The sequence below is a fragment of the Abrus precatorius genome, unplaced genomic scaffold (assembly GCF_003935025.1).
Source record: "Abrus precatorius isolate BTA unplaced genomic scaffold, Abrus_2018 Scaffold7, whole genome shotgun sequence".
In the NCBI taxonomy this organism is placed as follows: Eukaryota; Viridiplantae; Streptophyta; class Magnoliopsida; order Fabales; family Fabaceae; genus Abrus; species Abrus precatorius.
In genome coordinates, this window is record NW_020874417.1 from 26,714,201 (window position 1) to 26,738,602 (window position 24,402).

Below are 24,402 nucleotides of genomic sequence, written 5' to 3' on the forward strand. Positions count from 1 at the left end.
TTATTCAAAGTTTCTTCCCTCAAGGTTTGATAAAAATCCATCAAATTTCAAATCCTATCGCATTTATGAATGTGCAGTGCAACCACTAATAAGTCACTTGCATATTTAAGCTACCCAAAGCAACACACATCTCATATGGTGATGTGGTTTTGGCGCTACAAGATAAAAAATAAAATCACCAATTCATCACACATTATTGAATTCACACATCCAAAGAGAAGGAAAAATACACACTTGCACCAACATGCCAATTATCAGCACTCAATCAAGTCCTTTACAATATACAGCATATTACTGAATTCATTATGCAACCATAGACATTTTTATCCTGCAAATGCAAGACAATCAATGTATTTAAAAAATATTAGTAGTGTTAAATGTAGTTATTCTTTAACAAGTACTTGGAGCACTCTTAGCCATGCCTACCTACCTAACTATGATTGCATGTGTCCTTTTACAGCTTTGGATTCGCATTGGCTTAATGGCTCCCAACATGGTAGAAGTAAAGTTTTAGCAGTAAAATAACTTCGGCTCCTCAAACGGGAAACCAAAGATGAACCGAAGGTCAGAATCTAGTACGTCTTCACCTGCCATATTCCACCCATCTTCATTCCGCATTATATCGATGGATGTTCCCTCTTTGATGAACATGGTTTTGTTGAAAGCTAAGTACATTTTTTTAATTCAGCTAAGCAAGTCAATATCAAGAACACCTAGGCCATGTGAATCTTCTTAAAACCAGCAAACACTCACAAAACATTAGACTGATAACTAGACGAAAATTAATCAAGAAGTAGTAAGACATGAATAGATATTTAGTGCATGAAACATCAGTTAGATTATTCACAAAATGCTAGAATGAAACAGATTGTTAAATCCTTAGATGAGTTCATAGTGTTGCAACTTCCATCTCTCAGCGTAATCATCATCCATTTCAGAGATGAGACGATACTCTTTCTCTCTCTCTACATATACATACATAGATTGGGTTGGGGTTGGGGGACGTGAGGGGGTGTTACAACATTATTCCTACATTTGTTTTCTTTAATTCTTAAGTTGTTATCACTAAGCTATAAATCATTTAATCAAATTATGTACAATTGACAGATCAGAGTTATCAACTCTTCAAACTAAAGATTAGCGAATACACAAATAACTTCTGTGCGAACACTATGCTCCCCCAATTAATACAACATTTACAGGTATCTGAGTCCTTAAATCACAAGTCACTGAGTATGAGAGAGAGCAGCCAATTAAGAAATAAAATTACCAAACGCAAACATTTCCGAAACTTTACACAAGAAGTTGATCCCTAACATAGAATTGGGGAATTGAGTTAGAAGACAATTCTATGGGCATTATGGATTATTGACATTAAAAAAGAAAGTGGCCACTTCTGTGCTTCTACTAAAGAGCCAGTTATTTTAATATATCATTTTGTTTGGTTTTTCATGGATCATTAACAATACAATAGCCTTTTAATAAAAATCTATGCCTTTTATTTGTTCAAGGGAGTAAAGCTAATGAGTGAAAGGCTCATCAAAGGTCTGAGCACTGATGATCAAATGATATCATATTTCTCTCATTTCCAGGGACAATGGAGTCTCCGCTTAGCTCAAATTAACATCATAATTACTTGTAAAGAGACAGGAATGGAGCCAGTATGTGTTCGCTTCAACAGAAGCTGATACTACCCACAATGGCAAAATGAGAATCTAACTTTAAAAAGTTAGCACAGCCAAAAAGATAAATAAATCGCACTGGGTCCTTTGCAGGCACTTAGGTTTAGGGATTAAATTGACTTATTTTATCATGTTAGAGACCAAATTTATCAATAATACGAATTTCAGGGACCAAATTGATTTACAATTGTCAGTCAAGGACTGAATTTGCATTGCCAAAAACCAAATTCATCTGTGGTGTTGATTTCAGGGACTAAGATATTTTACTACAAAAAGGTGTGAAGAGGAGGAGGAGGAAATGATATTTATATGCTTTTGAAATGTAAAATTTCTAAGAAATATACATCCCCTTTACTAAAATTTCTCTAGGGAGCATAACAAAAAAATTCATATCTGATACCTCCTTATGCTTGTGAAAAGCAGCATTGGATCACTTTACCTCAGTCAATGTAGTTTTGGCATATCCTTCATCTATATGATTTTTGAGAATGTTCCTAAGGTACTCTACTTGCTCAAATGCTCCTTGAAGTTCTTCCCACTACAAGAATGAGCACTAAAGTAACGTCAATAAAATCTTCAAGGACAAAACAAGATTCCTATCAATAACAAAGTCCTTAAAGCATCTGGTTGAGGAAAAAGAACAATAATGTTATTTCATGCAGACACATGCACATTCATCTGTAATATCTACAGCATCTTGGTTGCAAGGATTGTCTCCACATTTCTTGCTATTTAAGTTGATATCACAGTGGATTAATTAATAAACGTTCATGAAATGAATTATGTATACAGGATTCGCACCATTAATGTTGTATCACTTATATAACAAAAAGCTAGGCAACAATGTCCTTGTGATTTTGAACAGATTAGTAATGAAAAATAAACTACAACCTGAGAGTAAACATGTCTACTTTAATTACAGCCAGCATTGTGTATGTTGGTGTAAAATAACCATGATATATACGTTTTTTTAGAGGTAATTGTATTTGAAGTGAAAATATTTATAATTAAGGTTACTTTTTCATTAGAATTTTTTTATACATATAAAATTTAGAAATGAGCATCTTAGAGGATGTGATTTTTGGAACATAAAATGACAATTTAGCAGGAAGCAAGGGGGAAGGTTGCAACATTCTAAGGTCAGGACATGTCGCAGGTATTGGTTATAGCTTATTGTGATAGTGATACTGACAAAGAGGTCATGTGTTTGAGGGTGAAACAATTTAACACCATCAGGTTAATATATTGATATGGTTTGCTCAACAAAATTTGGAAAAATGACAGGTGTAGAGTTATGACAGAATGTTTCTGCTGATGTTGAGTGCAATTTGAAAGACAATCGCTCTAAAGGTATGCCAAATGCACATAAGTTGCCAAGAATAGATTTACCTAGATGATACATACTCTTGTTACTGAGTTCTGTATGGCACAGGTGTTGATAACAATGTGCTAACTGATAAAGATGTGTGCTAACATATATGATCAAATTCCTGTTTTTTATTCTGTTTTATTTTGTATGATGAAAATTGTTAGCGGATTAAAAGTGGGTAAGTATTAACTGAAACATGAAATAGGAGAGCTCACCTCCTGATAGGATAATGAGATGACTTTCCAACCAGCAGCAGTGACATATCGGCGTTTTAACATGGTATGTCCTAACGGAACACCTACAATAGGCAACGATGATAAAATAATAAATTGGTTAGTCAAGACTCAAGTGGGTAAAAAAGAACAGTTACAAATTTCATATATGTAAACAAAAGATGCACACCAGTATTTCTCGAGAAATGAGTTGGACCATCAATCTCCAAAGCAAGCTTCTTATCAACTAGCACAGCATCCAAAGTGTATCCATCCACAACATATTCTTTGACCCATTCCAGGCCAGTGCTAATAAGTAGACGTCCAACCTCTTTCTGAAATGATGAAGTTATTTTCTGATTAAACCTTTTAGTTTTTCCAGCAAGAGCAACTTTATCCTCGAGCTCACCGCATAATGACAACTGAAGATGTGAGTATTCAAGCTTCAAGCACTGGTTTACAAGATGAACCTGAGAAGCAAACATGATATCCTCCCTATACAGCTCTGAAATCTTTTGTTCCTCATAATGGCTGAGAGTTTTCCAGACATAAGTGAAGAATCTCCTATCCATTTGTCCAAGGACAGCATAGGACCAAGCAATAGACCCAAGCTGATCCCTACTTAAAGTTAGTATAGGAGAACCAAGAGATCCATTTGAGGCACCACTTCTATCAACACTGACTTGTACATCATTATTTGATGTCTTTCCACTAATATAACCTTTCAATTGACAAGGATCTTTGAAGACTGTGTCTAAAGAATCAAATACAAGGTCAGCAGGCTCATACAGAGAAGCAAAAGCCCACAAAAGCTGAGCAAGTTCTTGTTCTTGGAAGGTATGAATTATGTCTGAAGCCCTTTTGGACAACTCGGAGAAGAGATCAGGAGCAGAGTGCTGCATTGATGCGAAAGCACCAGCAATATTAGCAATGTTTTGAGAGTTGAATTCCTGAACCTTGGTCAGTGCAACTTCCGCAATTCTATCCATTTCTGAAATATAAAGTAATTCACCTCCAATTTTAGACAATGCCCAAGATATGTTAGAAATTCCTTGAGCAGAGCATTCGGGTAAGGCTGTCATTGCAATGCCCACAAGCATAGACATCTCTTTTTGTCGAGCGAAAGCCAGTCTTCGAGTTCTCATCATAGAAACCTTCTCCATATTTTTAGCAATGCGATGAAGAGAAGTAGCAATGTTCAAGGGGGACAGAGGTGAGGGGCTAAGACCTTTCGCAACTGCAACAATTATTTCATAAGCAACCTCCAAGACGTCCTCTGCAGTCTGTGCTTCTGTAATTGCTTTGTTCAAGTTGACTTCTTTTCTATGGTCAGATGGCCCAGAGAATTGAGAAAGCCTATTGACAAATTCTTCCATTGTTTTTTCCTTCTTTTCTACAAACATTCCATCAGCAAACATACTCACCCTCCTTTTCAAATCACCAAAATCATTCACAGGTTGCATAGGCTGTGGCAAGTCTTCCTCCGAACTATACTCAAGATCATCTTCCATGTCCTCAATTTTCTTAACAATTTTCTTCTTGCTCTCCAACTTCTTCTTACCCTTCTTCTTTTTCTTCTTCACTGCGACTAAATCTTCCATCACATCAGTCATGCCCCTCGCTTCAATTGATCTCAGTGCCTTCTTTCTTGCCCTCACACACCAATCCATTCCGTCAGTATTATCAAGCAACTTTGACCTCTGTTCTTTTCCCCTTTTCTTAGGAGCCCGGTAACCAAATGGATCCAGTTCCCCAAGGAACTCCACTTCCCAGTCCATATTAGACTCCTCTCCTTTATCATCACCATCCAGTGCAGTAACACTGGCTCCTCTGGAGCCAGTGGTAGTGTCTCTACCTAAACGTGCGCAATTACTTCTCAGGGTGCAAGACTTGGGTTCTCGATTTAAATGCCTATTTCTCGTGATCTCTGGAAAATTATAACTAAGTCTTGGAGCAAAACCAAAGGGTTTTAAACAACTTTGGTTTAGCAAAGAATTCAATAACCCTTCCATACTCTTTCCTTATCCTCAAAAAGAAAACAAATTAATCAAACCGGTTTGACCATGCAACTCAATAAAAACTGTAGTCTTTCCCAGTTCCCTCCTTATAAACAGCAATCAATAACTCATAACAGGGGTTCCTGCAAAAGTCGCAGTCATGAAATGCAACAACTATCATCGTAATTGAAAAAGAATAGCAAAAAAACTGCAGAAGAATGGTCAGTCACCGGAAAACGTGGAGGTTCGCCTGAAGTTTCGCCGGAGCTGAAGAAGATGACCGGTAAATGTCTGAGTCGCGTCGGAAGCTTCACCGGAGTTGAAGAAGACGACCAGCAAACGTTTGGGTCACGTCGGAAGCTTCGCCAGAGATGAAGAAAATGACTGCTATCGGCGTCAAAAGTTTCGCCGGAGATAAAGAAGAAAACCGGAAACGAGGATGTGGCAGAAGATGAAGAAGAAGAGAACTAGGAGAACTGAGAGATGAGAATGAGACTTACGCTTACGGCCAGCTTACGAGAAGATATCAGGAATGTAGGGGGCGAAATCCCAAGATTGCCCCCTGCCCAACGTTCAGAAAGGAAGGGTAAATTCGATATTTGACCGCGGATGAAATTGCTCCGAGATATTGTCTGTTTTTTGGGCGCGATTCCCAGCGCGACGGCCGGAAACGCAGTGCAAGAAGACAAAGGTCTTATACATGAGGACTGGAAAGAGAGTATTCTTCCCCTATTGGATTTAGCACCTCCAAAGCTTAACCCAAAATTCTTTTGTATCGAACAATACTTTGCAGCGAAAAGTCTTATATCTTCACGATCTTTTGAGATTGATGATTATCATGGTCATGGCATGCTTTCCCTGGCAGATTTGTAAGTAAAGCCTCTGGTATTGAACTTGATTTTCTTTTATAGTTTCAGAGTACCCCTTTATTTGCTATTTTTTAAGGAAGTGTGCAATTCTTTAATCTTGGTTGAATGATAATTTTGAGTGCTAGCATTAAAGCCTTTTCAAGTTTAGTGGATCCTGAGAAATTTATCCTGTCTAGAAAGTAATGCCTGCTTGTGTTAGTATACTATTCAAGAACTGCTATGGTTCATCAATATCTTTTGAGGTTTTTAATTTACATAAGAGGAAAAGCCAAACTTTCCAGAGAGACTGGGAGTATGTGTAATCTGCATAAAGTGATTTATGTGCTAAAAAGCTCAAACATGATACAAATGCAATGTGACACAGAGATATGGGGATTTCCAAAATTTTAAAAATAATAGGACACAACACAATTATAATACAACGTATAAAATTAGCATAAGATACAAATATAATTCAAAAGATAGAAATGATACTTTAACTTTTAAATGAATCACTGTAGACATTAAAAAATTGTTGCAGTTTATCTAATTATTGTAATATTCCCATTAGTATTTTTATAGAAGTTTTACAAAATAAAAGTAAAAGAAAAATGTAAAATGTAATTTAGAGTATTCTAAGTGTCAACATGACACAACTACTTATATTGAAGTGTCTGTGTTTCCTTGTTATGTTTGTGATCTAGATATGAAGGCTTTCCTATTCTAATAATGTCTATAACGTGCTTTGCTCTAGATTCAATCATAAAACGGGTGCAGAGGATGTGCATTTCACTGCTATGCCCTCTAATTATGAATCTGATACTGATGTTGATGGTTCTAACAATGATGAGGGCATTGTTGATGAAGCAGCATTGGCTCAAAATTCCTCTATAGATGTGACTGCGTTAGAGACTGCTCATGTTGGGAACTGCATTGTTAGTGAGTCGAATAGTTCTTCAGTTACTGAGGGTGATACTTCAATGCTGGAGATGATTATGATAACAGATGTCAGCAGTGGAGCCGAGGTCAGAATTTTCCTCAGTTATGTGATTTTCTTAACTTTCGTGGATAAGTAATTAGTCTTGCGTAATCACATAAATGAAACTCGGTAATATATGTTTATTTATTGTTCTGATAATTTTGGAAATGTTTTTCATTTTAATTTGAAATGTTCAATGACTGCCAAAGTTGCTATGCTACTCTTGATGCAAGATATTAGATATAATTTTCTTTTATGCTACTCTTGCCTATCTGGTATTTAATACTTACGAGTTATTGGGTAATGCTGCTTTGCTTCATAGATATGGATTTACTGAGCAAGACAATTCCTATGATATTGTGAACATTGATTTGGAACTGTTACTGCAATGGTGTTCTTCATTGTTTTCTGACCGCCACGGTAGAGCAAGAGCCTCCCTTTGGAGGAGGTTAGGCTATTCTGCGTGTGGCAGCCAAAACAGTGAATATTTTGAGATCTCATTTGATGGAGAACCGCAGATTGAGCTCCTCATTTTATTATACATCATTTTATTACCAGATGATGCCTACCATAAGTTAGACCTTTCAGTATCAATTGCTGGAAATTGTCATGAATCAAGTGAAACCATTCTTTTGAATAATCATATCTTATCAAGGGAAACCTTTAATATGAGCAATAAATCGTTGCTGACTAAAAAAGTAAGTGATGCTCTGCTGTCACTTGCTGATATGAAGGAGAGTCTCTACGGTTTGAAATCAATTGAAGATGATATTGAGGCATTGGGAAGGTGTCGTAATGTTAGAGAAAAAAAGCAGCATCATTCTTTGATGCTGCGGATCAGTGAAAGAAAGATCCTTCAAAAGCTCAGGAATTATGCTTCAAAGCCATTTAAAACCACTAACCAGTAACCATAGTTCTGCGAGGAAGAAGTTGAAAGGACAACAAAGAAAAATTGTTGATCTTTTGGTGTTTGTTTTATTATTATTTTTTTCCATGAGAAGCCGTAACATCTATGCTTTATTTTGATTTTGGTGGAGTGAATGCCGAATTTTGTCCCTGGAAGAATTCACTCCTAACTTGGTCTTTGAAGAAGAGTCACCAAATAGTCTCTAAATGTGAAATATTTTAGCCCTTTTATTCATTGAATATAAGGACTAGGATGTTTTATTTTTAATATTGTCACGGGACAAACTGATTTGTTATTTTAAGAGTATGGAAAGAGAAAACGTGTGTTTATCTTAGAATAGACACATGCTCGATCTTTGAAGGAGGAAACTGTAACAATTTATATTGATTAGTGTCTTCTACTTGTGTACATGGTTGTGAAGGCATATATAGGTACTATGACTGAGAATGAAGTGTGTCTGAAAATTAGATGTTGAAAAATGATTCGGAAGCAAATATTTTATCCACAAATATAGAAGTGATTTATGATATCATTATCCTTAATATTCACAACCACAATAATGGAGAGATTGAATTTTGATTGAGTATTGTCTTTACATGCTCTGTGAGTCTTTGAAGAGGAAAAAAATATATAGATACTAGCACTACATAAACATCCTATACAGCATTAAAGGTACCACATAAATAAGAATGTTAATAATAAGTAATTGATATTGACTTTAAAACCAACACAATAAATGAAATATATTTTAAAATATTTTATTAATTTTCTTTTTTTAGGAACTAAAACAATTTATCTTAACCTTCCGACGATCATATTACTCATTTAATAGTACTCTATTAATGCTTGAAGTTTACATAATTAAATATTTTTATGTGATTCAACAAAATTAAATATACATGAGTAGTCCAACATTCAAATTAGATAAATACTGATATCATATTAAGAAATTTAAGTCTAATTCTCTTTTAGAAAATAATTTATAAACTCTTATAAAAATTTTCTTACTTTATTTTTAACAAATGCGAGACATCTTATATAATATTTTATGAAACTAAAAGCAACCAGATACACTTCACAAGTTACCATCATGGAACTAAAAGCACTATCCACGTTGGTTTTACATTCACTACTATACAACTTTATCTACGTTTTCCTTACAGATATTCGCTGGCACATTTACTGATTTACGCAGAATGAAGATCTTCTTGTATTAATATAAAAATACAAAATAAAAATTTTCATGAAAGAGAAAAATATCAGAATTACATTAATAGAACTTATACGACGACTGCGACAATAATAATAATAATAAACTTTATTATAATTATTTTTTGTTTTTACTGAATAAAGTATTTTTTCTTTTTTTTGGGTCAATATTATAGTATAATAAAAAAATTAAAGTATTTTTTCTAACCTTCGCAGACCCTCCATCATCATTCCGTGAATCAACAGCCTGCGTCAAGCCAATTCTGGTTTGGACTTCTGATTTTGGTCCATCCATTTGCACTTAGATTTGGTGTTTAGGCAGAGCCCATACAACATTTTGCTTTAGTTTCTTTCGGCCTTTTCATTTTGGTCTTCACTCTTCGAAGGGTTGGTCCAGTCCAGATGTTTTTCTTGTTAATGAGACATTTTTTAAGGGGTTATTCTTACACCAAAAACTCATGGGAAGTTATTCAATGATGGTTGACTTGACCAAGAGAAAATGGACCGTTGCACCAGAAAAGGGATTAATTCTTGGACCAAAATTAAAGGGTTATTCTTAAGAACTGGAGGGGAGTTGACCATAAAAAAAAATAACATGAGGGCAGGGGTTCTTGTTCACTCTCTTGCTCTGAATCCAATTAGCTCACTTTTGCTTAAGGGATAGGGTAATTAGGGAATTAATTACAAGGAAGAGCTCATTTTAGTTTAATCAGCCTTTGTGCTAATCTATAGTCATTTAAATTATAAGGATTTATACAATAATTAATTGCTAATCAAAATAAAAAAGTTTTTGAGGTGTATACATATGTACACATGGTAGAGGAGAGTTGCTTTTGTGGAGAAGAGTACAAACATTGATAAGATCCTCTTAACTATCGTAGTTGCACCAACATATATATAAACCAACAAAATAAATGTTCTGATATAGGAATCAAGCATAGGAAATCTTGCTGAATGGAGGTTTTAAAAGGGTAAAGTGGCTAGTCTTGGCTTTCTTATGACATTTTTTTTAATACAAAATCTTTGGTCTCAAATGATTAACATTTTTCTTGTCGTAAACTGTATATGTCGCAATATACTTTTATGATGAAAAGTTCTTACTTTTTAGAACTAATTCTAAAATTTAGACTTTAAATGGGGCCTCAGGGTTCTGCTGTAATGCTTGAACAACATGTATTTTTTGAACGAGAAACAAGATCCGTGATTACTTCTTCTTTTAATCATGCAGCTTTCTTACAACTAGAAGTTTGGAGCTAAACATATCCGAAAAAAATAAAAAGGAGTTAGGAGAAAGTTAAGTTAGATTAAAGCCATATATGATGACAAATTAATTAAAGATGTGAAGAACAGTATTTCAACTTTTATATATTGCTGCGACGATTAAGACTATTAATTGGACATGACTCAAGAGGCTTAGAAATTTAACCATGCAGCTCCTAAAAGGTAAAAGGAACATTTGTTAAAGAAGTTAGTGAGTATAATTTTGAAGAAAAAAAAAAAAAAACCAAAAACAAATCGTTGACATGAGACTATAGAATAGGTTGAAGTGATGTATACTTAATAAAAATGAAAAGCGTGGATTGGTTGAGCTGAATCCAGTAAACTAAAGAATATTAACAAATGATTATAATTAGGTGCAATTTTAGTGTAGACCGTTTAAAGTGATCCAATGGAAAATATGTTATTTTATTACGAAATGGAGTTGAATAATTAATATGTTTTGGTGGCCAGTTGTAAGCATTGTTTGGGTACAACAATAATCATAATATAAAAATACAAATAAAGAGAGTGAAAGGTTGTAATGATCATACATGATATTATTAGTTAGGTAAGGTAAATTGGAGATTTGATTACTGCACTAAGCTTTCGAAAGTTAAGCTTTAAATAAAACGACAAAAATATTAATGTTAAACATGATATTTGCAAGGAGTTCAGGTTGTCGTTTTACAAGGACCATCTCACACTTGAACTATATACTATCATCGTGGAATGCTACATCCACCCTTAAAGAATTATTATTTTCAATACAAATATCTTTGGTCGCACATAATAAATAATTTTTCTTGTTGTAGATCACACATTATTTTCTAAGAATATATTTTATGATTAAAAGTTATATATTTTCTTTTAAATCAAAGTCAAACTACAGATTTTGAGCTTTAAATGGGACTCAGGGTGGCGAAATGCTCAAAATTAAAGTATTTTTCGATGAAAAACAAGATCCGTGATTATCTCTTCTTTAATCATTCAACTTCTGAAAGTTAAGAGTTAAAGCTATAACATCGACTTGCGCAAAACAATGCAATATTTGATCGCAAAATCTAAAAATTAATAAAAAGCTAAAGTTAAAATAAAATGAGAAAAAAAACAGTTGTGTTCTCCATCTGTGTCTACTAGGTTGTAAAATACAAATAAGTTTTAACATTATACTATTTTCGATTCTGTTTATAAAAAATAAGTATCTAATTCATTAAATGGTATAAAAAGTAATTATATATTATAAATTTATATTCTTATTTTAGAAATACTAATAGTATTAAATGATTAAGTTAGTTTGTCATATGTTAGATAAATAAATATATCTATTTCATTAGCAAAAATAAATAAATAAATAAACATATATATTTTTATGTATAAAGAGTTGGTACCTCGTTAACACAAATTTTACAATAAACAAAGATATCAATAAAAAAAACTTAGCAATTAATGCATTAACAAATTATTTTTTATATTTAAAAAAAAGTAATAATTATTTCTTATAAATAAATCTAAAAAAATTAACTACAAAATTATAGAAAAATGACCGGCTCACTTGGATGTATACATGATATTTTAGCTTGTGACAGATAAGAAGTGTGAATAATAATAATTTAACTTTTAAATATTTTTAACTTTTATTTAAAAAATGGTTTAATAGGTGACAAATCTACTTCATAGGTGAATTTAAAAAGCAATTAGAGCATAAATCCATATATTTCTCATGATAATTAGAGGAATCATTAGTGCTATTGTATAATATTCATCATCATCTGGATTAGCTTGAGTTTCATCAATTTTTAGCTCTATAACATTGAAATTCGATGGATTGATTGACATAGGGAACATCTAAATGAAACGAGTCAAGAAAAAATTAAGTTAATCGATTATAGGAGTGCAAGCATAATTAACCATCCCTAAAAGCCAATGTGACCACACCAATATGACCACATTAGAACAAAGAAAAGACACATCATATTCAAACGAGTACACATTCTGACTAGTGTGTGTGAGTATACCAAATTCTCAATGTAACAACATTGAGATTATATCAGCATTGTTCACTTTTGAATGCACGTGATCATGTTGTTAAAATGTTTCAGGTCAGCAAAGATTATGATCAAAATACTTCTCATAAAACTTGAACAATTATCTTTCTATTACCTAACTTTTAGGAGTAGATTTTTCCTATTATAGTATCAGAACCTATCTAATTTGATTGTTTGGAAAATAAACACCAAAATTTGAAACTTTTATATCAATTTTTAGCAGGAACATGATGAAAACATTATCATCTTAAATAGGGCTTAAATCATGTCAAAGCACGGGCTTTTCATCACTAATCATCTTAGCTTTGATCTTTCATCTCTTTTTTTCTCTTATTTATCCTCTTCTCACAATGTTGATCCAAATTTTTAGATATTTCTCAGTTTGAACTTGTTATAATTTGGTTTTCTTAATCTCAATTCAAGTTTTTAGGTTCAAATAGATTGTATTTATTCTTGGCGTTTTTCATAGGTTGGCGAATGATATTAGAGTTGTTATTATAATAGAAAAATTAATCTGAAGTAAGCAACAAGATTGATCAATTACGTAGTATCTTGGAATCTACTGCAACATTTTAAAAGAAGTTAGAATAAATTTTGAAAATAAATAGAAAGTGTCTACACATGTTTTCATGAGTACAAATAGGTTAATGTAATGTGGACTTGACAAAACGACGAGCATTGAAATCGGAAAAGACTCCAAGCTATGATGAACCCAATAAAACTAAGCATCTAAGGATATGGTTAGTTGAATTTAGATCTTTTGAGTTGATCAAGTTGATGTATGTTTGGTTGGTCACTTGAAGTATGTCTGGGATGTAAAACAATAATTATAGTAACAGAGGAATGCAATGAAAGACATTGAGGAAGATAAGTAACATAAAGCTTCGTAATCATCACACGCGATAAGCAATATTATGGGTAAGGTATGGCGGATATTTATTTGATGACTACATTATTCTTTCTTCCGAGAGTTAAGTTCTAACTAGTAAAAACGACAAAAATCAATTATTAACACTGGTTTTTCCTTCTAAATAATTGTTGTTTATCTTTTTATGCTAAACGGATTTTTCTTTGCACTTGAACCCTTTTGAATTGTTTACCAAAATGGAAAATTATTTTTGAAAACTGCATTATCTTTGAATGAAATGTCACAAGATCACCATCTATTACTTTCAGATAGAGGGTATGGTTACCTTTCAAGTTCGAATGATTATTTGTTGGTCACTTTCCCAAAGTAGCCTAATCCAATTGAGTATTAAAAGCCTTACTGATTGGTAATATCATATGTGCACTCTTAAATTGTTACCCCTCACCTCACTCATTCCCCTTTATGTATTACTCTGTCTATTGTCTAATGCTAGGGCCCATCCTCTCATATAACCAAAGTAAAATTTGAGGGTCTGTGTAATAAACTAATAATAGTATAGGATCACAATTATTTCTTCTATTTCTTTTCTAATTAAATTGGGACCACTTACACAAGAGCCAATTATGCCATAGATTGGTGGGAGAATCAGAGAAGACAGGATGAGAAAAGAAAGAAATCTCATGCAGAGAGAATTTTGTCTTGGCAATGTTTGTAGGGTCAGGAATTAAGTGAGAACTGCAAAAGTAACATACCATGTGATAGAAATGGCACATAATGCCTTGTACTTAAAGTAAGTCTCCTAACAAGTGTAAGCTGTAAAATAACAATTGCAGTTAATGTCTAATTTGACAAGCTAGTATTTCTTTATTTGTTATTATATGAAATGTCTATTCAGTAGGACCATTTGCTTAAGCCAGACAAAAATGGAGGGTTAGAGAAGAGGAATTAATAACTGAGTTATTTATAATGAACGATGTTTTGAGTAATACTAATAAGATATTATCATAATATGTCAGCAATTAAATGGAAAATAGATACCTCCACACTAAGCCTTAGTATGATATCATATGTCATTGTTCCACACTATTCGGAATTGATACTTTATCATCTCTTTGAAACCAGATAGTCACACCATAAACAAATGCCATATAATTGAAAAATCCTCGATTTAAATTTAATATGAGCCTCATAATCGTGGCACTTCTTTCCCTGTGAAGTATTTGGCAATCCCAAACGCCAGAGATAATCAATCTTTTTGTCAAAAAGGGGGTCTGGATCCTTATGTTAACTAATGAATTTAGATTGAAAAGGGTTCACCTTTTAGATAGTTGGAATCAGAATCGAAATTAATTTATTATTATGATAGCATATAATTTAATAATATTATAATATTCAGTTAAATTCATATCTATTTTGTATTTTTCCCTCAATTTTTTTTTTGTAATTATAATAAAACTTTTAAATACTAATGAAGGACTGCTCACAGAAAACGAAAACGAACTCAAGACTATATTGAAGTCTTGCGATATCAACAGTTGTTCATCTGTAATTAACATTTAGACATAATTTAACTGTATTATTTGTTAGACTATCCCCTATCTTTTCATTGAATAATTATAAATTTTTCTATAACATCTTTTTACTCTTGTAAAAAAAGATTAAAACTTCTTCTGTTTTCAAGATGTTAAATATATTTATGTTTTACTTAATGTTTTTAATAAAATAAGAGAAGAAATAATAGGATCGCATTTTAAGAGAATATCTTATTCGTTTTTATTTATTCACACTATTCTTTTGAAGGAGTTCTTTAATGATTAAGAAAAAACACAAAAATTAATCTAAACTAAATATAGATAGATCAGGTAAAAATCCCAAATTACATAGGGATGCTTCAGTCCAGTGACCTAATATCCCTATTTTTAGTAAAAAAAATTATTTGAAAATATTATTTAGGATATTTTCAAAAAATATTTCTCCAATAATTTTATAAAATGATACATTTTCCAATAAATTTTAGTATAAGCATTTCCTCGCATTAAATGAATTGGAACAAGTTGATTATAGAATATATGGTTGTACCAAACACAAGAAAATATGTTAAGCGGGTACTTTCTACTCCAACCCAAAAAAAGAAGCAACTTTCCTTAAAACAAACTCAACCTACTTGAAGTAGTTAAGATCAAAACAACAAAAGAATAAACTAAAGGCAACTTCTTTGTTTTCCGATTTAAAAACACATGTCGTGTCCAAATAATTAAGCATTTGAATGCTATATTTGCGGCATTATTATTGGATTTAATATATGTGTATATATATATATATAGAGAGAGAGAGAGAGAGCGAGAGAGAGAGAGATTGTTATCAGAGAAGAGCTTTGCAAACGGTGTACTTGTTTGTTAATTGTTTTCTCACCGCAATAGTGCCGAAATTTGTTTTATCAATGTACAAACAAAAGTAAAGCATTGAAAGGAAACATTCAAGTAATAGTAGTATAATGGAGTGTATGAAAATATCTAAGTCAATGACAAGTATAGGGTAAGTTATATTTTAAAGAGATGCAATTTTTTACATCAATTTTTATTACATTTCATATATATATACAATTTTTAGAGAGAACTTAAATGTTGATTGTGTTGTTTAATAATTAAAATTAGAATTATATTTTAATAAAATATTTACGTTTAATTTTGTTGCATATTATTGAAGTAAAACTCTAAAATTAATTAACGAAAGACACCAACAATACCTAAATAACTGCACGTAAGTTTTGTCTTTCATTTTTTGAAAAGTTGTACCTACATCTCAACCTTTTTTTTTTTTTTTTTTTAAAGTTTTTCACTTTTTAGCCTATTGCAGTACAAATATAAACAAGGATGAAAACCAAAATAATGTCAAATAAACATTTTCCTATTTTAAAATCTTCAAAGGAAAGATAATGACAGTAACTTGATCGATATGTGTTGGTTTGAGATAAAAGAATTTTTAGATTGCTTAAATATGTAGTCTTGAATTCAATTTCAAAATTCAAGCATTTTGTTTCCCTCTACATTGTGGGAGCCTAGGGCTGGTTGATAGACAAGCAAAAAACTACTGTCTGCAATTTTATAGGAGAGGAATTTGACTTAAATGCAATCATTGTCATCATATTAACCAACTCGCTTTAAAAAAAGACAAATAGGGAGTAACAACTGTATTTAAAATCAGCCCCAAAAAAATTCTTTTAATATTAAGATGTACACTTTAAGATTAATTAACTTTTGCATCTCCAGAACAGCGACTGCAGAGTAGGAATGAAAATGAAATATTGAATCGTCAAAACCGAAGAAATACAGCACTATTTTTCTGAATCTGTTGTGTGTATTTCTAATTTTTCCCATGATTACTGAAATTTTTTGCTGATTAGTTCTATGACCATAGAAACATGGTAATGAAAAAGCTCTTTCTTCCTTTTTTTAATGAATAATGAAAGAAAAAAATGTTTAGGTGTCAAAATATTACAGATACAGCATGCCACTGGAATTATCTATTCTTACATGTATCTTCATTTCTTTTTTTTTTTTTCAAACCAAGGTATTCCTACAAGGAGTGCTCTGGCGATTAGGAAACACTACCATCAATTTCCTTAATCAAGATTTAAATTTTGGTCAAGTATGGCCCACTTAGCACCATACCCATTTTTGAAACAACGATTATGTTAAGTAGGAAGAAGAAAAGCGACACTGAAAGGATGATTAATCATGAGGGAACATGAAACTATGAAGACTCTTGTAAGGCATTGTCCCTGTGCCAATCATCACATTCTGCTCTCCTATACAAGGACCAGACTGGACGATAAATGAAGTATACCATACAGCACACAAGGAAAGGAATATTAAGAACTCACCAAAAATAAAAATAAAAACACAAAAATACCTTTGAGTTGGTAGGAAGTCAGAATTGCTTCGCCTTGCCGACATGATCCACTGTCACTACACGAAATTGATTACAAAGTTAAATCAATTATCAAATCACCAATACAGCATTCTACTCTACTAATGAGTTCTGATAGCCCATGTAACTTTTTCATTCACATCTTTGCTTGACTCTTTGCTAGTCATTTAAGGAGGCGCAGTAACTTCCATTATTTCTGGCTTTGATGTGAATGGAGAAACTTAAAAGGAGAAATTCTAAGATGCACTAGCATATCTAATAAACTACCCGTGACAGTGCAAATACACATGGGCTTTTTTTATATTAAACTTTAAGAAACAATCTAAAACCTTAGGGGATAGATCATAGATTGCCGTGGTGTTATCGAAGTTATCAACAGCCAAATTCTTTATTTTGTGGATTTAAATGTTACATGCACACGATATTTCTGAACCTATCTATGTGCACGAATGGAGAGGCAAACGTAGTTCCATTTCCACCACCTTATTGTAAAGAGTTTATTTAATTATTGACTAAGAGAGTGGAGAATGCATGCAATAAATTGATAGTATGTGTCATATGTCAGAATTTGCTAACATCAATTTCTGATGTTTGCAAAAGTATGACGTCAAAAAGGGTGTCATATGCATTTGATATGACTATGACAAGAAGAGTGTAAAAATGATATGAGAGTGTCATTCTTCCACAAGTATAGAACTACCAGCTTACTGTTCATGGTTTAAAACATGAATAATACCGTGAACATACATGCAAAAAAGCTTTATGATGTAGCATATTTGCAATGTTATCCCTCGCCCATATTATGCATCTCCTTATGCCGACAGGCCTCCTTGCTTTCCCTTTGTTTTTCTTTTTCTACACTCCTTGCTTCAACTTTCTCCAAGACTTTTTAGCAATCATGCAAGCCAAACGGTTCATTTGCAAACCTACAATTTTCAACGTTAAGATAAACAGTTTACATCAGGCCCCATTAAAAAAGTATATTATCACAAAAATTAATGGTTTTTGAAAACAAAGGTTGTGGGACATTAGCTAAGCCAAAAACAATAATAAACACACGCACAGAAACAGAGAGTGGATTGATGTAAAGGAAGGCCACTCATACCTCACTTTTCTTTGACCATGACAACCAAAGCAGTGACATGGACAGCCACTTCCTCCGTGGTGGGCCTAACCATTTGTCAGAAACAAACACTCCAGTAGATATGCCGGATTATCTATAAGAAGTGCTTCTTCAGCAACAAAGATTCTTTCTCATGTTCTTCCGAGGTTGACCCACGTCATGACCAAGTCCGGTTTGCCACCCACCCAACTGCTTCAAGCAATTCCAACTCTGCAGCAAAAAGTAACATTCAATTTATGGGAGCCTTCTACTTTTGTGTCATTTTGTAGTTTCCTTCTACATCAAAATTTTATCCAACCACAGCATGTAATGTCATGTGTAAACCAAAATATTATAAATTTTAGCAGATTTCTCAATAGATTTTGGTCTTCAGAGCATTTCATTAAAAATTTCTTGATAATCAGTGTTCCCATTTTATCTTTCAAATTATAAGATAACAGAATCAAATAATCTCTCGTAATGAAGAAAATTTATTAGAAGTATTCCAACAGATATATCTGCTGCTGCGTTTTTCCTTTTAGGAGTAAAAAAGATATTAGTGGGGGATGGTACTGTGTGAATGTGGTGAACTGTTGGAAACAAAATAATCCAAAACTGGAATCAATATAAAATGTGAGGCAAAAAATTGGCCTGCCAATAAGTTTCCACTTCATAAAAGGGACGGCAATCACATGCATCGATAGTCTTCTCAGAAAGAGGGAAACTGAGGGAATGGCAAATATTGTTCAGAAATTATTGCACTCAAAACTTGAAAGTCGAATATTTCTTGAAAGTGGATTTCTGCTTAGTTACTGATTCACTGGTTTGCAATAGCATGATTGTTCTTAATATCTGTTGACTGGTGAAATTATCAGTAACTTACGGCTAAAAAAGACAACTGATTAGATGAATAAGAAGTGTTTCATCTGATATTAAGAATTTAATTATTTGTTATTAGAACAATATATGAATAATTGCTAATATATGCCCTTCTTTGTCTAGCAAAACATTTGGGATAAGTCCAACAAGTTCGTCTATAGAACTTGAGAAACAAGAAAACTCCATTTTGGTAAAGAACCTATGTGCACCTCAAGCCCCTAAATCAAGCAGTTTGCTCGAAGCAGGTGAACCTTTTGTTCTTGGTCAACTGAGTTTGGAACTACACTTGAACACTATGGTCTTTGGATGGGATGGAGGTCAGCTGGTCAAACAGTGAGATATTTCATCTTGTTCTACTCAAACAACTGATCATGACAAGCAGAATCTAGATTATGCACGGTGTTATGTCATATCAAGACATGAAGTATCAATGAGATGCATATACCAAAGTCATTGACTGTTGTAGGATGCTTTTTCCACTTTCATGTGAAGACATGAAGTTAATAGTTCCCTCCAAAGAAAAACGGTCTTTCAACGTAAAAAAAGGAAATTGCTCCAGCCACAATATTTCCTCCTGTCATTATAATTTTTCATATTGACCATCAATTCAGTTAGCTTTAAATTTCTGAATATCTTGCTTCAGTGCTTGGTGTCAACATCGTATCAGGTTCAACAGCTAAAAAATGGTCCACAGAAATTTAACGATAATAATCAATTCAGAAAGATGTTTACGGTTTTTCTGAAACTGAGACTGGGATAGTAATTCAACCGATACCATGGGCATTTTGTGGAACTGGATTAAATTCAGGTCTTAGTATTGAGCATTTCAGACAATTAGAACTTCAATTTTCACAGACGAGGTAGAGACTAAACATGACGTAGTTCACTATGACCAATTTCATATATTCATTCGCAAGATCTAATGAAGCTCAGCCTTTTAAGATATCATAAATTGTAAAATTAATTCTAGAATAAGGCTCAAAACAATTCTTGTTACAAATTATTAAAGCAGACGTTTTATGGTATTTTTCTGGCCCTCTTCCTGAATTGTTGTTTTGCTAATAAATGAACAATGGTTCCTCCTCAACAAACCTACGAAATCCAAAAAATGGCAGGAAAAAATACTAATGATTCATTTGAATCAAAGATGATATAACAGTCATGACACGCTTTTTAAGTCTCTTCCAATATCCTTTTGTTTCAATCACAAGTCACAAAATATTTTTCACTAGGAATAAGGGAATAATAGAACAGTTCTGGAAAAAAAAATCTGATAAATCCTAAAATTACAAATTCTATAGGAGTAGAAAAGAAGCACATTACAATAGGGGTGCATCAGCAAAGACCTCAACCAGCATGCCATTGCCATCATCACTACCTGCCATGGCAAGCAGTTCTGCTTCCTTTTCTTCCTCATTGGAAAAGTCTCGTCTTTCAAGCTTGGCATGAGCTGCAATATATACCATTTTCTGAGCTCTTTCCAAGGAAATTCTTGAGTGCTTATGTGCAGAAATCTTCCTCATGAAAGAGCTACTACTCTTAAATCCACATGAAGTTGCATGCAGAAAAATGAGCCTCACTGCAAGCTTCCCCAGGGATTTAAACTCACTCAGGCAAGTTTCCCAAACAAGTCTACTGCTCAGTGGATTTGCAACCTTCATCTTCCCCGTAATCGGGTCTCGTTGTTTCATCTGTACAGCCTGTGCATAAAGCGGATCAAGCCCTTCTGCTCTCCATTTCATTAGCTCCATCAACACAACATGAGCTTCTTCTCGGGAAGCTAGCCTCGTCAATAATTTATCTACATCTTTCTCTTGTTCACGGGTCAAGCACTTAAATGGAGGAAGGTACTTTCCACTAGTGTCTTTAATCAAATAAAGTGGATCAAGTATAAATGCAGCTGACCATGCAGGGTGATAGTTTTTCCTGAATCGTTTTTCAAGTATTTCCTCCACAGGTTCTTCCACAACACTGTACTTGGCACACCATTCCCTCACTTTGGTTCTAACCTCCTCCCAAAGTGGCAGGCATCGACCAATCAATGGCCTCTCAGCCTCAATATCCTGAACTACTCCTCTGATAAGCTTCACCAGTGAATAAACTGCCTCCAGTTCATTCCAAAACGCATCACTCTGAATGATCCCGGCAACTTCTCTGGCCAGTGGATCCTCCATGCACGCCACCTTAAACGTGTCCTCCAACATCACCATTTGGATTACTCTAGAACAGCTCAGGATGTCCTCCAGCATTGGGAACACAGATGCAAAGTTCTTCAACACATCACATTTGGGCGAGGGAACTCGAACCAACCCGGCACACTCCAGCTCCTGCATCCGGTATCTGAGAAAGCTACTCCTAACCTGAGACTCAGTGTTTATAAAATTAGCAACCTTAAGACAATTCTCAGTGACAACCCTGAAAAGTGGGAGGCCGCTGCTAAAATCCTTGATCAAACCAATGAATCCCTGAAGCTGACAAGAAACATTCACCATCCAATGGTTCTGAACCTCCAAGTTCCTCAACGCTTTGGTCTTAAACTTGTCTGCAACAATTCCAACACACCTCTGCACAACACCACTCCCACAAACACCATTCACAGTCTCCCACAAAACCTCCTCTGCATACTTGGAAGACACCACTCCCCCACCAGTGAACACCACCTTCTGGAACACACTAGTCCCATTCGGAAGATTCACAGTAAACTTCACCAAACCATCCCCTCCTCCACAACACCACTCCTTGCTCTTCCAACCCTCACACCCCACTTGAAAAAACATTGCATCCCTTATTCTATCTTCAGACTCAGCCTTGGCCACCTTGAACCTATCCTCAAGCCTAGAACCCGATATCTCACGTCCCAACAAAGATGATGGCAAACCGAGCTGGGCAAGAAAGGCTTGAAATTTAGGGTGTTGAAGAGTGGAGAGAGGCACAGAGCCACAAGACTCAAAGAACCAATCTGCAAGCAATTCAAGGGCGGAGTCAACCTGATCCTTGGTCAAAGAAGGAACAGCAACAGGTGACAAATTCTTAGGACTCTTGAGCTTCTTCACACTGTCTTCAAACACAGCCAAAGCACACAAATCATCTTTGCCGCCAGACAAGACCAAATGCTGTTGACTCTGATGGTTCAACTGCTCCTGAACCTGCACCACCTGAGAGTAACCCAGCTGTTCAACCATAGCCAAGGAGTGGTTTTGAATTTGATTAGGGGAGCTTCTCTTCCTGTGTTTGGAATCGGAAAGCACGGTGGAAATCGGCGACGGCGACGGCAACGACGAATGGCTGAAATTGGGGCATGTTCCTCGCTTCAGGTGTTCGGAAGCGGTTCGAGAAGGGTTGGAGGCGGAGAAGAGGGAGTCGCAGAGGGAGCACTTGAGCTTCACGGACTTGGGCGCGCCTGAATCGGCGTTGCGAACCAGAATGGGTTCGAGGTGGGCCCAGTACCACGCGCCTTTTCCCTTTATGGCTCGCGTCCGCACCGTCAGAAGACCCTCGTAACGCTTGTTAACGGCTCTAACGGCGACGTCATCGAGGAGGGAAGGGGTGAGTGGGTCGGGTTCGGTGGAGGTGGAGTTGGTGGAAGCCATTGGGGTTGTTAACGCCGTGATAATTTTCGCCGGTGTTCCATGCAGAGAACGATGCTATTATTTTTATTATAAGGTGTTTGAAGAATTGTGTGAGTGAAAGGCGAGAACGAACGAGTGTTTACTTAGAATTTGTTTAGAGAGAGAGAGATGCATGGCATGGCATGGAATGGAATGGAAATATGGAATGGAGAAAAGAAAAGGAGGGGAAGAGGGAAGAAGGTTTTTTGTTATTGTGTTTGGTGGAGAGTAGAAAGTGATGAGTGTGGTGAGTCAACAGAATTTGTATTTTTTACCAACAAACATGCCCATGCATGCCTTTAACTTGTGTTTTTTCTTTCTCGTCTTCAATTAGGTAAAACCAACACTGTAATTTCCTCTCTTGCTTTCCATTTATATACTTTTCACTTCTCGAGAAGAGGTTTACACACGGAACAAGATAACAATCGAGTGCTGCATATACATACATATACATATTCAGAGGAGTTTCACTTTTATATTTTCAATTCATTTATGGTAATTTAATTCACTCAACTCGTTTCAATCTACTAACATCACTTAATATTGAACATATCTTATATCTAATTGTATTGCGCTAATAATTATTTTTAAGTCATATCACATAACTTGATAAGAGATTATATTTACATTATATTATCATTAAATAAATAATATATTATTTTTAAATTTATTAACAATTTACAAATTTTAAACATATTTTAACTTTACTTCTAATCACACAAACAAGATTTTGGGCAACATGTTCACTTTCATTAATGAACACTTCATTAAGGGATGATGGACTAAAAATTGAGGAGAGTGCTTCTTGTCACTTCTATATGTTTATTGTTACTATATGTATTTAATATTGATATCATCATGAGAGAGAAGATGATATTTTAAACAAAAACTAATTTGAAACATAATAATAAATATTTAAGAGTGGTAATATTCGCACTCAAAAATCAGAAATATTTACTCAAATACGATATCATCAATATCTTCAAAATTATAAATCTCTATACAATATTTTGGTTAAATCATTTTATTGAACCAAAGATATTATAGAAACAATAATATAAGATTAATCTCTTGCGAGAAATTAAGTGGATATCATATCTTTTAATAGAAATTTCCAGATACATTATAAACCGAATATCAATCGGGATCTAAAACTTAGTCATAATAAAATGTTACAATTGTCATTTTTATGTAATTTAAATATTTTCTTTTGATGATAATAATTTATATTAATAAAACTTCATACAAAAAAAAAAAGAAAAAGGAAACATAATATGTCAAATTAAACTAGAATATTACATAAAAAAAAACATGCAAGACAAAATTTAGATGAAAAACTTATTACTACCCATAAGTGAGGTATCTAATATATACAAATTTAGATCAAACTTATATACGAGAGAAGCTGACGAACTTATTTCCAACCTAATTTTCTTTCTATAATTAAAATAAAGAAATAATTATACTTTTTGAAGTTAAATGTTATGAACCATTTCCTTCTTTCTCT

The 24,402-nt window shown here is 33.9% G+C and overlaps 3 protein-coding genes across 5 annotated transcripts; 1 reads left to right on the forward strand and 2 right to left on the reverse strand.

Annotated features, from left to right (window-relative positions):
- Positions 1-318: 318 nt before the first annotated feature.
- LOC113872127 (RAP domain-containing protein, chloroplastic) lies at positions 319-5,758 on the reverse strand. Its single transcript, XM_027509415.1, has 5 exons — positions 5,491-5,758; positions 3,454-5,403; positions 3,267-3,349; positions 2,122-2,220; positions 319-665 (listed from the first exon to the last, which is right to left on the reverse strand). The coding sequence occupies exons 2-5, from the start codon at positions 5,273-5,275 to the stop codon at positions 618-620; spliced, it is 2,052 nt and encodes a 683-aa protein (XP_027365216.1). The 5' UTR covers positions 5,276-5,403; positions 5,491-5,758; the 3' UTR covers positions 319-617.
- Positions 5,759-5,869: 111 nt separating this feature from the next.
- Positions 5,870-7,995, forward strand: LOC113871688 (ribosomal lysine N-methyltransferase 3-like). The gene is made up of 3 exons (XM_027508786.1): positions 5,870-6,129; positions 6,863-7,132; positions 7,362-7,995. Exons 1-3 carry the CDS (start codon positions 5,870-5,872, stop codon positions 7,993-7,995), a joined length of 1,164 nt encoding a protein of 387 aa, XP_027364587.1.
- Positions 7,996-16,722: 8,727 nt separating this feature from the next.
- LOC113872125 lies at positions 16,723-23,118 on the reverse strand. 3 transcript variants are annotated; one of them, XM_027509412.1, is made up of 5 exons: positions 20,611-23,063; positions 18,412-18,639; positions 18,054-18,232; positions 17,289-17,344; positions 16,723-17,184 (listed from the first exon to the last, which is right to left on the reverse strand). In XM_027509412.1, exons 1-2 carry the CDS (start codon positions 22,875-22,877, stop codon positions 18,624-18,626), a joined length of 2,283 nt encoding a protein of 760 aa, XP_027365213.1. In that variant the 5' UTR covers positions 22,878-23,063; the 3' UTR covers positions 16,723-17,184; positions 17,289-17,344; positions 18,054-18,232; positions 18,412-18,623. The 3 variants fall into 3 exon arrangements, with proteins under 3 accessions (XP_027365213.1, XP_027365214.1, XP_027365215.1); XM_027509413.1 differs by having other exon boundaries at positions 16,940-17,344; positions 20,611-23,118; XM_027509414.1 differs by having other exon boundaries at positions 16,940-17,338; positions 20,611-23,019.
- Positions 23,119-24,402: the final 1,284 nt, after the last annotated feature.

Bases quoted from the DNA above. Each gene is read 5' to 3' on its own strand.
- LOC113871688 (XM_027508786.1), top strand. From the start codon at position 5,870: ATGAAATTGCTCCGAGATATTGTCTGTTTTTTGGGCGCGATTCCCAGC. The intron at 6,130-6,862 runs GTAAGTAAAGCC...GCTTTGCTCTAG, and splicing joins ATGCTTTCCCTGGCAGATTT to ATTCAATCATAAAACGGGTG. The intron at 7,133-7,361 runs GGTCAGAATTTT...TCTTGCCTATCT, and splicing joins GATGTCAGCAGTGGAGCCGA to GGTATTTAATACTTACGAGT.
- LOC113872127 (XM_027509415.1), bottom strand. From the start codon at position 5,275: ATGGAAGGGTTATTGAATTCTTTGCTAAACCAAAGTTGTTTAAAACCC. The intron at 2,221-3,266 runs GTGAGCTCTCCT...TCATTCTTGTAG, and splicing joins TCTCATTATCCTATCAGGAG to TGGGAAGAACTTCAAGGAGC. The intron at 666-2,121 runs GTAAAGTGATCC...AAATGTACTTAG, and splicing joins CCAAAACTACATTGACTGAG to CTTTCAACAAAACCATGTTC.
- LOC113872125 (XM_027509412.1), bottom strand. From the start codon at position 22,877: ATGGCTTCCACCAACTCCACCTCCACCGAACCCGACCCACTCACCCCT.